Raw genomic sequence first — 15,648 nt, 5'->3', positions numbered from 1 at the left:
TGTCTCGTCGTCAAACAACTAACGTGAAGGAGTAAAGTTCACGAACGCATGCGCAGGACGTTGCGCAAAAAAGGCTCTCTCGTACTTAATGTTTCTCCTTTAACTCTATTCCAGTATGAAACATTTATTAACTTTTAGTATTACCCAACTAGTGGACTAATGCAAATCCTGCATTTTGATTGGCTACGCTCCAAGAGGACTACCGTAGAATTCCGAAAATAGCCCCCCCCCCCCCCCCCCCCTTCCCCCGAAAGTAACGGCTACCCTAAAGTAACGGCATTTTGAAAAATTACCCCAAAACGGTAACAAAACACTGTTGTGACTGTTGTATTTAATGTTCATTTCAAGCATTACCTTCCGTCGGCTTACAAAGCGATCTTAATGAGTAGCGTATTCAACGTAACATATTTGACCGGAACGAGAGAAATAAAATAATACCTCTTCTTTGGTAAGTAACTCGAACAAGAAAAACACGAACGTTGGTCATGAAACCGTTATTATCGTTGAATTAATGTATACAGATTAGAAAACTTGAACTTGTAAAAATTCTCAGATTATCTTGGAGCACAAGCATAACTCAAAAGTGACATTTTCTCAACTCCAATTCCAAACAATGAGCGAGTTTGAAACTTAACGAAACTTTAACCTCTTTGGGATGCTAGAAGTATCTTCTTCCACACTTTACTACAAAATTTTTTTACAGTTACAGTTTAAGTTTTGTGTATGATTTAATCTGTGGGTGAAACTTATGAACGCTGCAATAATGTATTGAAATTAATTTGTCAGCGAAGATTCAAAATATACTGTACAGTTTAATATTAGTGATCGTGTATGTAGCGTACCGATTAAGGTAGTCTGTTCTGTTTACTGTTTGTTCATCTGGTTACGTTACATTGTAGGAATATGCATAAATGGAATGACGTTTAAATTTCATAATAAGTGTCCCCTTTGTCTAAGTCCACTTCGAGTTACAAACGTTTTTTACATATCCGAAAATAACGGCCATCCGAAAGTAACGGCTACCCGAAAGTAACGGCTACTCGAAAGTAGCGGCCCCTTTTGCCTGCAAAATCCGAAAGTAACGGGGGCCGTTACTTTCGGAATTCTAGGGAATTATTAATAGTCCTTGAGTAGTGAAAATCGTGACGCTTTATTTCGTTTTATTCCCAAATGCATTTGCTAACTTTATTATTGCCTTTTCTGTCCGACTAGTTGGGTGATACTAAAACAATAGGCCTTTTGCAACTAACGATCACATGATACAAAATCCGCCATGCTGGAGGGCAAGCTCATTATTATTCCCCCACTGGGACATTAAAACAAAGAGACCTGAACCAGTCAAGCTTGACTTGCCTTTGTTTTAATGTCCCCGTGGGGGAATAATAGAGAGCTTGCCCTCCGGCATGGCGGATTTTGTACCATGTGATCGTGAGTTGCAAAAGGCCTATTAGACCCTTCGCCCTCAAGGGCCACGGGTCAATAGCCCATTCGGCTTGGCCTCATGGGCTATTGACCCGTAGGCCTTGCGGGCTGCGGGTGTAAATGTTAAGAAACGTGTTTTCAAGGTAACATTAAAGGAGGGGTAGCAATCTCATCAGCTGTAATTAGGTCACCGTGGCAACTACTGCTCACTTCTCGGCACCCGTCAACACACTTACCAGATAGTGGCAGATAGGGACGAAGTACTAGTCATGATATCCTTGAGGTTATTGTGGCCCAGCTGTAGATCAATTCAGGCGGCTTTTGAAATTGCGATGACGAGGCTAACGTCATCGAATCGATTGTACCCGTGAAAACAAACAATGATTTTAATGTTTTCCTAGTTTTTGACTGATAGAATTCTCTTTGTAACCTTGCTCTTCATAGTCTTGGCAGCGCGCTCTTACTTTTTGTTTTATTTTTTTGTGTAAAGGTGTGAAAATATCAGTCACTGATGAGGAGGCCGCACAAGAATCTTCTGGCAATGTTGGTAAGTCTTGCTTTTTCACAAAACAACTTATTCTCTGTATGTAGGACATTTTCGATGGACCAACGTGGCACGATGACTGGAGCAAAACGGTAATAAGAAGCAAATCCTGTATCGTTTATAATGACCATGGAAGTCAAATGTAAAGCCATGGAAGTAGATTTTCAGTCGCCTTTTCTTACCAAGAAAATTCGCAAGCTTTTTTGCAAGTTTTTTTTATTTGACAAACTTGTATTCTATGGCTCACTTTTCGAACACTCGAGTGACTAACTTTTAAAAAGGTCTGAAACCTGAACGGGCTGTGTCACGAAATTCGTTCATTGAAAAAGGCCAAGAATTTGGAATGCTGTAGGAAATAAATCTTTTAACCGCCTCTCCAATTCTCAGGTCTGTGCGGTACATCGTTAAGTTATTTGTCAAAGGCACAAGGAAGCGTGGTCATGCGCGAATGGAGGAATTAAGATGCGTGGTATGATCATAGAGCCTGTTCTGTTTTTCATTTCGCTTCTCGTATCCTCAAACTATATTGTTTCACTGTCACGCAACAAAATAAATTCGAAATCGTTCAATGAACAAGGCCAAGAATTTGGAATGTTGTAGGAAATAAATCTTTTAACCACCTCTCCAATTCCAAGGTCTGTGCGGTACATCGTCTCTAAGTTATTTATCAAAGGCACAAGGAATCGTGGTCATGCGCGAATGGAGGAAGTAAGATGCGCGGTATGATCATGGACCCTGCCCTGTTTTTCATTTCGTTCCTCAAACTATAGATTGTTTCACTGTCACGCAACAACAAAATAAATTATTTGAAATCGTTCAATGAAAAAGGCCAAGAATTTGTAGGAAATAAATCTTTAACCACCTCTCCAATTCTCAGGTCTGTCCGGTACATCGTTTTTAAGTTATGTATCGTAGCGTTTCACGCAACTTTGTAGAGTTTTGTATGGACAAGCCATGCGGTCCACCAATATGGCGGCCGGTAATCAACGAAAACATCTGGAGTTTACTTTGCGATGAAAGCGCTTACTTTTCTCTCATGAGATAAAACACATGTGTATGAATAAACCTCCTAATGTACTTGAAAGGCTCAAACTGCTGAGATTCAGAGGGATAGACATTTATTTTTCAACCAAATAGCTTTGTGGTGTCACGCAAGGTGACAATTCGGAAATTCAAAATGCGGTATTTTCGAAACGAAAGACGTCACGGAACTGGAAACCTGAAAAAAAGATTTATTGCTAGGTCATCTTCAACCTCCTTAAGATAAAAATTCAAAAGACCTTGCGTTTTGATTTTAGAATTTGATGACGTCACTGTGAAAACCATCTTTCGAGGAGGTCGAGTTGGGGGTCCAGTTTTTGGAGTCCACGTTTGTACTGTTACTGCTCAAGACTTAGTAAAATCTCCCTTCAATTGTCGCCAAACATAATTGAACATCTCCCTTCCTCACGGCACCATTTCTACCATTTAAGTAAACTAGACTACTAGTTAATATTTGTTAATGTCCTCATAAAAACTGCTGATCACATTAGGAAATGTTCACGGTATACGCCAAGAAATGCAACGGAAACTTTGAGAGCAGGCTGACTGGAGAGCTTTTCTGCAAAGACTGGGCTTTTAAAGTCCTTTAAAGGTTACTACCAGTTTTCTTCGTGAAGTTTTTTTTCGTCCACAAGTTTTGTTTGTTTGTTTGTTTGTTTGTTAACAATCTGTAGATGACGATGACCTTGAAAAGACCAGGGGCGCACTTCCTACACCACAACAACTGGCAGGTTTCAAGATGTCGCCGGCTGACTTTGAGAAGGTGTGATTTTTTAAATGATATTTCAGCAGTGTTCCAGCAATACAGTAGTTTTGGATTGAAAAACTGCACTGTCAGGTAGAAATAAAAGGTTCGCGCGGGTATCGGTACTGGAAAGCCTTGCAAGTATAGAATTTGAGAAAATGGCTGTCGAATCGTCGCAGTGGGCTATTATGGATGGTTTTCACCTGACGTCACAGCAGCTGTGTTGGTGCACAAAACAATAACGAAAAAAGGCTTTTGAGAATTTGACTCAGTTATACGGCAAAGCAGGAGGCATAATTTGCTATTGTTTTATGCACTAACATGGCCGTCTCATCACGTAACTGAAAACCATCTATTGGTCAATTTAAGGTCGTTGAGTGTGCAAAAAGGTACTGACTTGGAAAAGTTATGGCAAGGCGTGAACTTACATTTGAATATAATCAGACCGTAATTTAGATGGAAATTAAGAAACGGTCCAGATAAGAACGATAGCAACAACGGCAACGAGCATGTTGGAATTCAATTGGAATGCAAAAAGGTGATAACTTTTCTATTGTCTGTACTTACTTCTGATTGGCTTAAACAGCAAGAGTTAACAAAACTTCATAAAGCAGTATTATATTCATCCTTACTTTCCAACCATCTTCCATATAACAAAATCTGGTCTCAGTTTGAATACCACAGAAATCGTATGTGGGGAACATGTAAAATTGTAAACGTGTCTTGGCTTTTGTTTTCAACTCTTGTGATTGGTCAAAATCTTTTAACACAAAAAAGCACCCTTTCAAATCGGGCTGTAAATGAATTTTATTGCGTTAATGGCCTTCCTGTAGGTTTATGCATTCTCTGTGTAAAAATGATAACATTCCTATGTGGGGAAAACACCGTTGCCGCATAAGAAAAGAAATTGCTATCCACCTTACACGGATCATTACTTATATGAAGTGGCTTATTTCGGTATTAAGCTAATTACCTTGAAATTGTTCTACTATCAAACTTTTTTGGAAACTTGGCATAATTAACATTCATGATATGAACATTAAAAAAATGTAAGAAAAAAATGGGGACACAGTGCCTGTTTACTCGTCAGCGGGTTCTTAAAATGGGGTATTTTTACTGTTTTCGCGTTAAATATGCGAATCACCTTCATAAAATTTTATTTTGAAAATAAAGCTTCTTTTATTCACATAAGCAGTATTGCTTCAATTGCGCCGTTTTTGATCGACTGGTTGTGGGAATAGTGCACTTTTTGGGACAGTTCCGTGTTTAGCTTGAAGTCCTCGCCTTGGGTAAAATACACCCAGTACGGAACTGTTTTCCAAAAAAAAATTCATGTTCTACTATCAAACTTTTTTTCTTCTTCAATTATTTTCTTTATTAGACTGTTCTTAGCAAATACGTGAAAAATAAATCGGGGGTCACCGTGCTCGTTTGAGAGAAAAGGAGCAGTTATTTCGCTATCGGACTTAGTTTGAGGGAAATCCCTTAGGTTTTGTACGCGCACGTGCTCATGTGCGCGCGCTAATGAGGCAAAAATCGTGGGCAGTAGGAATGCGCAATGCAATACTAAGGAATTACCTTAAGGTACTTTCGCTGTTTCTTAGGATGACGACACAAATTTCCACATGGATTTCATAGTCGCTGCATCCAACTTACGGGCGGAAAACTACGACATTACACCTGCAGATAGACACAAGGTAATCCATTGTGATGTTTGATGAGACGTGAACAAACAAGGGTCAGACAATTCGCTACCCGCTAAATAGCCCGACAAGGACCATGACAGACAATAGGGCCGTTTATACGAAAGAAAATAAGCCGCGGCTAACTCTGGCCGCGGCTTACGTAAGCCGCGAAAGGAACTATTTATACGAGTATAAACTCCCTGGCCAGGATAAGCCGCGGCTTGAGAAAGCCGTGAACGTGGATTTTGTACCATTTATACGGGGTGTTCGCGGCTTACGTAAGCCGGCGCCAGAGTTAGCCGCGGCTTATTTTCGTATAAACGGCCCTAATATCCCTGATCTCGAATGATAGCTCAACGTGAACCGTAATTAAAACCCGGGCATCAGACTTGGAACTAGAGCGAGTTTCAATTGAGTGTCGTAAAACCAAAACCAAAGTAATTACTTTGGCCAATCAAAAAGGACGGAGGCAATCTAGTAGACCAATCACAAAACTCGAAGTAATTACATGTAGCCGACACAAAGCGCGGGAAAATGTGCACGCGCGAACCATGATTGGTTTTGGTTTCATATCTGATTGGTTGAAAAAATGGCGCGAGAACTTTGAACCAATCACTGAGTGAAGTAAATGCAAAAGCAAAGCAATTCGCTAATTACTTTCGACACTCAATTGAAAACCGCTCTAAAGGGAGATTTAGCATCGCATTTACTTGAACTGCAAACGGCAAAGGGCAGGCTGCTACTTGTGTACAAGAGAATGAAAGTTGTCTCCTTCTAATTTCTCTCTCTCTCTCTCTCGTTTGAGAAGTTGCTACAATCTTGGACAAAACTCTTGGGAAAAATAGCGAACACAGAAGACGCACTGTAAAAGGCGTGGTGCCTTACGCACATGCAAATGATTTATCAGTCAACCGTATACGCAACCGAGCTCTGCGATTATTTGTGCAATAAAAAGCCCCTTCTGGCAATGTGTCCGTAATATGTCATAAGATGTTATCTGTCGTTTTTTAAATTCCCAGTCCCTTTTTCTCACGATACAAATATCTTTTCGGGCTTCCGGCTCTGTGTTGCTGTTTGTTGATCACCATCTAGGATAATTAATCAGTCCTGCTTGAATGAATTCAAACAAAATCAGTGAGTGAAGCGACCCCTTTTATAGTGCGTCTTCGTGTTTAGACATCATTTGACACAGACCTTATTCATAAATGGCGGTCACATTTATAATTCTTTTGCCCACGTGCAAATTAGCCTACCAAGCCTCATTTAAGAGCAAGAATTCTTTTCAATTCATTGTATGGTTGCGATGCTTGGTAGGCTAATTTGCACTTCGACAAAAGAATTATAAATTGACCGCCATTTATGAATAAGGTCTATGCGCTCACAAATTATATTTAAGGGAACCTCCACTAAAACAGGAATATATCTTTAAAATAGTTAACATAATGCTCTCAATCAAAATTGTTCGAACGTTTTCCAATGGAATCGTTTGTATCCGAAATAAATGAATTTCAAAAACGCTTGTTTTGGTTTTTAAATTTCCCGGGCGCCGCCATCTTGAATAATTGTGACGTGTCATGGTTGCCCTATTGTTTTAAAACAAAAGCTCTTTGTGCAAATACAAAAGAGCAACCATAACACGTCACAATTATTCAAGATGGCGGCGCCCAGGAAATTTGAAAACCAAAACAAGCGTTTTGAAATTCATTTATTTCGGCCACAAACGATTCCATTAGAAAACGTTTGAACAATTTTGATTGTAAACATTATGTTAAATATTTTGAAGTTGTATTCTTGTTTTAGTGGAGGTTTCCTTTAAGGAGTTTAAGATCTATGACGCAACGGCAACGGAAACGTCACAAATTTTGCATATTCAATGAGCAAAAACAATAGCTTTGCACGCTGTGCACGTGCAGTTTTCATTTTTGTACATTTCTTTCACGTTTTCGGCAAATCTACGACGTGAAATGACGTATTCTCAAGTTTTACGGAGAACGTGAACAAAAGGCAGCGAATTTGAATTTTCTGTCGTAGATTCAATACCGCACCTCCTAATTCAGTTCCTGGGGAGTTACACTAGTTTTTAGAAGTTAGACAAGCCGACATAACGACGAAAAAGATTAATAAACCTGAACTTGCAATTTAAATGACGTTTTCGTTACCGTCGCGTCGCAGATCTTAAAGTCCCTATTGATCCTCCGTTCCCCTCCCTTATACCAATAGGGAACTTAAGCAACGACGACGGCGACGGCACCGAGAACGTCATCTCAAAATATAAATTCGCGTCATTGTAATCACTTTGTAAACATGTCAACCCTTCTTATATGACAAGGGTGTGGTAGTTCCTCAAAAATGACATTGGTCGGAATGGCGCTTAATTTAGGGGAGAAAATGAAACTTTAGCGTCAAGTGCTGACGTTCTCCTTAAAACCTAAAATTTGACTATTTCACGTTGTTGTTTTGCTGACGACGGCAAAGAAATGGACAAAAGTGAAAAACGCACGTGCAGGGCGTGCAAAGCTATTGTTTTTGCCTACCAAATATGCAAATTTGTGACGTTCTCGTTGCCGTCGCCGTTGTCGTTGCTTAAGTTCCCTAATGTTGATAATGCGGTGCAAAATACTGTGCAAGCCTTTGGCTGTTTCTTAACCAACATTGGAATAAGGGGAGAGGGGAAAGTAGGAAGAATTTAATCTGAATTTCTGGTGTCTACTTTTTCGCGGTGATGCTGTTTCACTGATTTAAATGCTTTCAGTACCCTTCAAAAGAGTTGTGACTACAACTTAGTCGTGTATTTTGCAGAGTAAGTTAATTGCTGGCAAGATCATCCCAGCCATAGCCACCACCACCGCTTTGGTCAGTGGGCTGGTTGCACTTGAACTTTACAAGGTAAATCTGCTTTTTTTTAAATTTTCTTTTTCGCTCCTTGCCCTTCTCAGACATTTTATGCGCATTTTTGGCAACTTTGAAAAAGCTAGCGCTAATCTGTCCACCAGAAACAGCTTTGTACCTCTATTTCCTGTTAAGACGTACTTAATTTTCAGTGGCCTCTTCAACAGAACAAAAACCATGGGAAAACACAGGATCTACAATGCATAACATAGAAATTCAGAAGGAATGAGTTAATCGTTGTCGAGCCTGTGCGTCCCTTTTACCGTGTTGGGTTTTTTTGCTTTCCATGCAAAACGCAGTGGCGGACATACGACGTGAACGAGATGGAATGATCACGAAAGACTTCGGATAGTGCCGAGTTATAATTATGAGATGACGTTCTCGTGGACGTCGCCGTCGCACTTGCTTGAGTTCCCCATTATCAAGCGCTCACAGCACTAAGATTTACCTCCAAAAAAGCGTTTTGACGGAGCGCTTCGCCGACATCCTTATCTAAACAGGTATAGAGTGTTTTCACGTGACCTCACGGCGGCCATGTTGCCTACACAAAGAAACGGCGGCCATGTTGGTGTCCCCAACTAACTCTCCGGGAATCGGGCTCTATTATCATGCAAACGCTTTCTTTTGTGTCGGTAGAAAAACAAGGTTACTGATCACTTGAATGAAAACACTACAAAAGGAGAGGTGGTTGTAACGTCTTGACGAGCCGCCATTCAGAATGGCCTTTCTTCATAATTTTCGATGGGTTCAGTTTGCCAATCGCTCGCCATCTTCCTATTTTGTTATCGTTTCAGATTGTCCAAGGTAATAAGAATCTGGAGACTTACAAGAACGGTTTCATCAATCTTGCATTGCCATTTTTTGGTTTCTCCGAGCCTATCAATGCACCTAAAAACAAGGTATAAATTTGATCTACAATTTCGCGTGCTGCGAGGCTTAATTGTTATTCGTAGATGTCCTTTTTCTTTGCCTGGGCTTTTGTTCTTTTTAATGTTAACGTAAGAAGCGAGTAAAAGAATTGGACGCGGGCTGATTTTTGACGAGGAATACGGAAAGAGGAGTCTGCGATACCAATAACCTCCACTTCCGATTATGTAATAACCCAAGTTATTCTCGCATTTTGATTGGTTCTTGTCTATGATCTATTAGAGGATAGACGCACGACTGACGTCACTATCTGCTGTTATGCGAATAAAGTTTGATTGTTAATTATATAATAAGCTCAATAGTGCACGCATTTTGATTGGTTCTCACCTATGATCTATTAGTGGACATACGCATAGCTGACGTCATAATCAAAAACTTTTAATGGCGCACACTCGGCTATCGCCCAGTGCTACTTTTTTGTTCTTACCTCATTTTGATTTTATCTTTAATCTATTACTGAACAGACGAACGGAAATATAGAATCTATTTGTTAGATTGGAAAGTATTTCTCACCAATGAGCATTTCTACCATTATTTCGTCTTTGTTTTTGTTTTTTTCAGTATCACGACACCGAGTTCACCCTTTGGGATCGGTTTGAGGTAAAAGGTTTGAATGAAGCTGGCGAGGAGATGACTTTGCAAAATCTTTTCGATTACTTCCAGGTATTAAAGAAAATTACTGTTCGTTAGCTTATTTACAGCTGAGTGATAGAGTAAGTGCCCGATTGCTTTTTGTTGCGGTGTTGCGGTTGGTTCGTGGTTGGTCGAAATTTATCCGATCTCACTTTCTAACCAGTTAAAAGCAACACAACGCCAGCAGTGCATGAGACTCGCTCGCACTCGTTTTCTCGAGCTTTGCATCTGCAATGCAATCTCGTCCCCAGAGCCTCCGTCACCCTTGTCCAGCGGAAGGGGTGCTGGAGGCTCTGGAATTATCCAAAACCGGAGCCAGAAAACTATGGTTCCGGTTGGATAACTGCGCGTGCGTGAGGAGAGGCGGTCAGGAATCAACAAAAAACATCAGGAGCTCACCTTGCTATGAAGTTCACTCGAAAGGCAATACACATGAGTATAAGCACCATCTCCTAATACACTTGAAATGGTTAAACTGCGGAGAATCAAAATTGGCGAGAGATTTTTTTTTCAATCAAAACAAATTTTATTATCTGGTGTCCCGGAAGTGACAATTCGGAAATTCAAAATGCTGTTTTTATTTTTTCAAAAACAAAAACGTTAAGGAACTGGTAAGTTGTAAAACGATTTATTTCTAGATCATCTTCAACCTCGTATATATAAGAATCCAGAAGAAATCACGATTTTGAGATAAGAATTTGAAAATGACAGGAATTGAAACCGTTTTTCAACAGCCAATCAAATATGGCATTTTTTGGTTTTGACAAGAGTCTCCCTTCCCGACCGCTGGTTAAGGGAACGATGACTGTGGCTACGTGGCTTGGTTAAAGTTTTAATAGGCCATTTTCGAAATATCAAATATTCAGCTTGATAGTGAGGCAGTGAGGACAAAAACAATAGAAACACGTTGGATTGAATGTGAAAAATATTTGAATATCGTCTGCTTTCCTTTGTCTTTGTCCTCGAAACCTCTCTTTCAAGGGAATCTCTTGAAAGTTGGCATTCCCGTTTCCCCTGTGGTCTCTTCTTTCAATTTGTGTCTACTTGCGAAACGTTTCTAAAGAAATTCATGAATGCCGCCAAGAGAAAATGAGGTGACAGAAGGAGGCTCAGGACGTTGGCCGGGATATGTCATGTGCACGAACGTTATTTTTAGACGAGCGGAAGTCTTTGTTCTAGCGGGAGTCTGTCTTCCGAGACGTCCGCATGAAGTCTTGCCTCGCTCTCAGGTTCTTAGTGAAAAGACACATCAGACCGAGGTTGGCCTGCATGCGGACGTCTCGGAAGACAGACTTCCGCTCGTCTAAAAATAACTTTTGTGGACATGACATATCCCAAGGGCTGGACCGGGAGCCTCCCTCTCTGTCCCCTCATTTTCTCTCGATGCCGCCATTGAACCGAAAATCCGCCATGTCACTTCTAGCCAGTTTTTTCTCTTGGCAACTACATTACCGAGGATTCGATTGGCATGCAGCGTTTTTTTTCCCTTTCGTTCACTTTTTTATGATTTATTTGACTTGATTTCAATGACAAGATTAGAAAACAGGGCTAGACGTTGCTCTTTGTCAATTTTTCACAGTTTGAACACTTGAGAAAGTTCGATCCAGTGACAGTTTAGGACGATGATAAGATGTCGTTAAAGCGTCCAGCTCCACCACTATATTGTGTTCAGTACAGAATAAATTTGATTTATAATTGTTTATTTTATTTCATTTTAGAAAGAGCACGGCCTTGAGGTGACCATGTTGTCCCAAGGTGTCTGTATGCTGTATTCGTTCTTTATGCCTCCTGCTAAAAGGAAGGACAGACTGGCAACAAAGTATGTTTCGTCTTGCTTATGATACTTCCGCTTCCTTTCTTAAAGCATCAATTATAGGCCTTTTTAAAACCTGTGCTAATAATTCATCAAAGTATGCTCGAACTTAAGCCTTCAAGCCTGAAGACGAATGTTGGATATACCATCTGTTTAGTTCACTTCTTGGCAATGGACATAAACAGCAACAGTTTAAAGTTTCCATTCAAATGTGACAGCCATGGGAATAAAATAAACCACATTATTCGGAAAATGACCCAACTGCAAGACAGGTTATTTACCCTCGTCTGCCCAGAGCCAACAGTTAAAAAATGTTTTAAACCGGGAACTGGGGCAGTAGATTTATTAATGCATGATGCTGACTAATGTGAAGAATTTGGCCAGTTTTGTCTTAACCACTTTTTTTGTTAGGTTTTAACTCATTTAACGTCTATGTAATACCACTATTTTTCTTTTTTGTAGAGTTTCCAAGGCAGTTGAAACGATCTCAAAGAAGAAAATCAAGTCCTACGTCAAAGCATTGGTGCTGGAATTGTGCTGCAACGATAAGGAGGGAGAGGATGTCGAGGTCCCTTACGTGCGATATGTGTTTCGTTAGAAAACAGCATCTTGTTTCCTGTATCTGATCAAGCGACCGACTGCGCTTCTCTCATAGAACGTTTTTCAATGGAGTGTCAGTTGCGATTACACTTAGTGATTCGCTTGATTCGCGCCGCTGTTTTTTCCGCCAATGGGAAAATTCAATCTGGACCTTTGCGCCGGCATTTCCCCGGGCTTTGAGTGAGTTGCAAGCAGTGGCTCCAAACTCTGATCGATTCATCATTTTGTCTTTGCTTGATGCGATTGGTTTAGTTACGACACTCGATTGAAAAGTGCGTTTTCTCACTGGAATAGAAAGCAGTGGCTTTGAATATATAAATAAAAGAATGCTCAGTAGTATTTTGGGCTTTGTCGTTTACGTTCGTCTTTAGACTGCTGTGTAAACTGTTCTGGCACGCAAAATGTTCACCTGCGGTTTCCGTCCGTGGCACAAAATCGTCGCGAGTTAAGGCTCCCTTAAAATGCCACGGTACCATTCTGGCATCTACACAGCTGGAAACTGCAACTGTTTCTTTTTTTACCTTGTGGTCAGTGGGACAAGTATTTGAATGGGGAAATGACTGGGAAAGACTGATTGACTCACGGGAAGATGAAGGCAGTTGAGAGATTTTGCTTCGTCTCTTAGACGAATTGCCCCAAACTCGGTGAAACCTCGTCAACGAGTTCCTCTCTCTTTCGACAAGGCTCTCTGCTAAGCTTGGGTGTGTTTAAAGGGGCACTGTCATGTTATTTTTTAATTATTAACAACATTGAAAATCCACAGGACGCTTTTCGGCAATAAATAATAATGGCAAAACTGATTCTATTATTTCAATATACAAACTATTTAAGTCTTACACTTTTTTGGCAGCAATGGTCAATAGCGAGTTGTGTGCGAACTTGAAAATGTTGTGTGAACGTATTTTTTCGCGTTGTGATTCGTATCAAATCATTGTTTTGTTTTTTTCTATTGTCCCTGTTTCACTTGAAAACATCAAAAAGTGATGTATAAGCGATTTTAATGCGATCAACGTGTTAAGTGATGGACTTTTCGTAAAATTGTTACAAACGCTGTGACCGAGGAGAACGGCAGCGCCAACTTCACTTCACGGCCGCATTGCACCATTCCATTGCACTTCAAAGCTGAGGCACATGACTTTTTAAGAGCCACAGACCAGCGGAAACACATTTCATGAAGAACCTAAATAAACGACCCAGTTCACTAGGAGGAGGAGGAGGAGGAGGTCTCGTTGCTCAATAAAAAGAGCATCCGGTCGGCATTACATAGGTCGTAGGTTCAAATCCCAACTGGGACGGCTCTAACTTTTCAGTAATTGTCTTTTCACCTTTTGCGAAACAACTTGTCTACAATGAATGAGTTGCCAGTGATCGGATCCCTGTTTATACGCAAAGGGTTCTGGGATCGCCAGGGGGCAAACGTGGTATGTGGCTGTAAGAAAATGTATAGTGGAAACTTATTTCGACGTCCATAAAGCGATTTTGGAGAGAGAGAACGCTTTTTTCGACAAAGTTTTATAAGAAATGGATTTAGGCATTGTTGATACGTGGCAACTGTAAGTTTTTGTTTGAATAACCGTGAAATAACATAAATTTTGCTGATTAACTTCCATGCTTGCATAGGGTTTATTGTAAAACTGACCTCGCGTCATGGCCTCGAAACATTACAAAATTAGGTACAAATGTGGAGGAAATAACTCAATATAGCCTTTCCAGTTGTTTTTATAATTGGTGTGTATGCGTTTTTTTTTAATTAGTTGCGTCTTGCGTAAACGAATTATGGCTTCTGGAAATTTACCTCTTGAAAGGAGAGAATTCGTTATCAGAGCTTACATGAGTGACGCTAACTTACTAACAATAACAACTACTGTACAAAAAGTCTAATTCTGGTTTGCCCTAGTGGCCGCTGTAGAGATACTGAGCTGTCCTGGACAGGGTTCGCTTTCAAAACCTGCTCTTACGCCATCTGTATTAGCTGTACATGGTACACGATTCCTACAATTTATGCACCCTTTTAGAAATTAGTTCAGTTCCCTTGTCTCCGCAATGAAATCCTCCTAGTCTAGGCCATCATCACCAAGTCCTTTGCTAGCGCGATGCGAGTGTTAATCCACAGTGAGGCTATCAGCAAGGGGCGCCTAATACTGGCTTATCCGTACAGGCTCTGGTACTACATTCGGTAACTGCGACTGGTACAGTGGGTACCATTGGATGTGTGGGTTACAACTGGGTAATAGCCATCCGGCCAAGACGGGTGGCGACATCACCTGCGGGGCTTGGATTGTGTCTACCACAGGATTGAGACGCTGATATTCCGGTATTCCCATTTGATTGTAAGTAAACGTCAGGCGTGGTCTTCTGTCTCTCCTTGGCCGTGTGCTATCCTCTGGGTGTTCCTCAGTGTCCGAGTCTTCACTTTCCGGAGCGGTATGCCCTGTTTCGGGTAGGCTGGCGTATTCTGCTGCCTGTGGGCCAGAGTCCACACTCGGTTCACCCTGGGTCTCGGCGAGGGCATCTGACATGTCCTCAGAAGCCACAAGATCACGCTGTTCCTCTATGTCAATAGGCGGAATGTCCATTTCAGTTACAGGGCCGGGGTCATGGACAGCCGGAGGGTACGGTGTGGCTATACCATATTCATCATCAGAACTTTCTCCGTTGTCGCTGGTGTGAGATGGTATGGTGACTGTAGGCTGGGACGCTTTATGAGTCACCCTCTTGTGGGTCGGCAGATCCAAGGGTAAGCCATCACAAGGGAGAAGCAAATTACGGTGTAAGACTGTCTGTTTGCCACGACCGTGCTCAGGCTTTACTCGATAAACAGGGCTGTCAGCCATACGTTCTTCAACAACTTGTATTTGCTGTTCCCAATAAGCACGGAGTTTCCCAGGTCCTCCTCTTTCTGATAGATTTCTTACCAGGACACGGTCACCAGGGTGTAGAATGGCGCTTGAAGCTTTCTTGTCATAGCAGGCCTTACTTCTGATGGATGATTTCACAATTTGTCTGGAGGCTAGGGCGTATGCTTCTTGCATATATATCTCTTTTCCACTTCTTCACATAGTCCGGGTAATTGACCGTCTGCTCATCGTTTCCCAGATCAAACATCAGGTCAACTGGCAAGCGAGGAGAACGTCCAAACATTAGTTGAAATGGAGAAAAGCCAGTGGATTCATGCCTTGTGCAATTGTAAGCATGGATGAGTTTGTTCAAGGAGTCTTTCCAGTTTGTTTTCTTTCCCTCAGGTAAGTTTCTCAACATCGAGAGCAGGGTACGGTTCATCCGCTCCACTTTGCCGTTACCTTATGGGTGGTATGGGGTAGTCCGAGAACTAGCCACTCCGCTCATACGT

The 15,648-nt window shown here is 41.2% G+C and overlaps 1 protein-coding gene across 2 annotated transcripts in view; it reads left to right on the top strand.

Annotated features, from left to right (window-relative positions):
- The window catches only part of LOC138000668 (ubiquitin-like modifier-activating enzyme 1), a 63,539-nt gene extending 50,901 nt beyond the window's left edge, over window positions 1–12,638 (top strand). For both annotated transcript variants that reach the window (XM_068847231.1, XM_068847232.1), the window contains 8 exons: window positions 1,913–1,969; window positions 3,682–3,770; window positions 5,357–5,449; window positions 8,237–8,323; window positions 9,121–9,225; window positions 9,815–9,916; window positions 11,605–11,705; window positions 12,162–12,638. In XM_068847231.1, coding sequence (XP_068703332.1) covers window positions 1,913–1,969; window positions 3,682–3,770; window positions 5,357–5,449; window positions 8,237–8,323; window positions 9,121–9,225; window positions 9,815–9,916; window positions 11,605–11,705; window positions 12,162–12,297 — 770 coding nt within the window. In that variant the 3' untranslated portion in view covers window positions 12,298–12,638. The remainder of the gene's footprint in view (window positions 1–1,912; window positions 1,970–3,681; window positions 3,771–5,356; window positions 5,450–8,236; window positions 8,324–9,120; window positions 9,226–9,814; window positions 9,917–11,604; window positions 11,706–12,161) is intronic.
- Window positions 12,639–15,648: the final 3,010 nt, after the last annotated feature.

This window comes from Montipora foliosa, chromosome 4 (assembly GCF_036669935.1).
Source record: "Montipora foliosa isolate CH-2021 chromosome 4, ASM3666993v2, whole genome shotgun sequence".
In the NCBI taxonomy this organism is placed as follows: domain Eukaryota; kingdom Metazoa; phylum Cnidaria; class Anthozoa; order Scleractinia; family Acroporidae; genus Montipora; species Montipora foliosa.
This window is presented reverse-complemented; position numbering and strand designations above follow the sequence as displayed.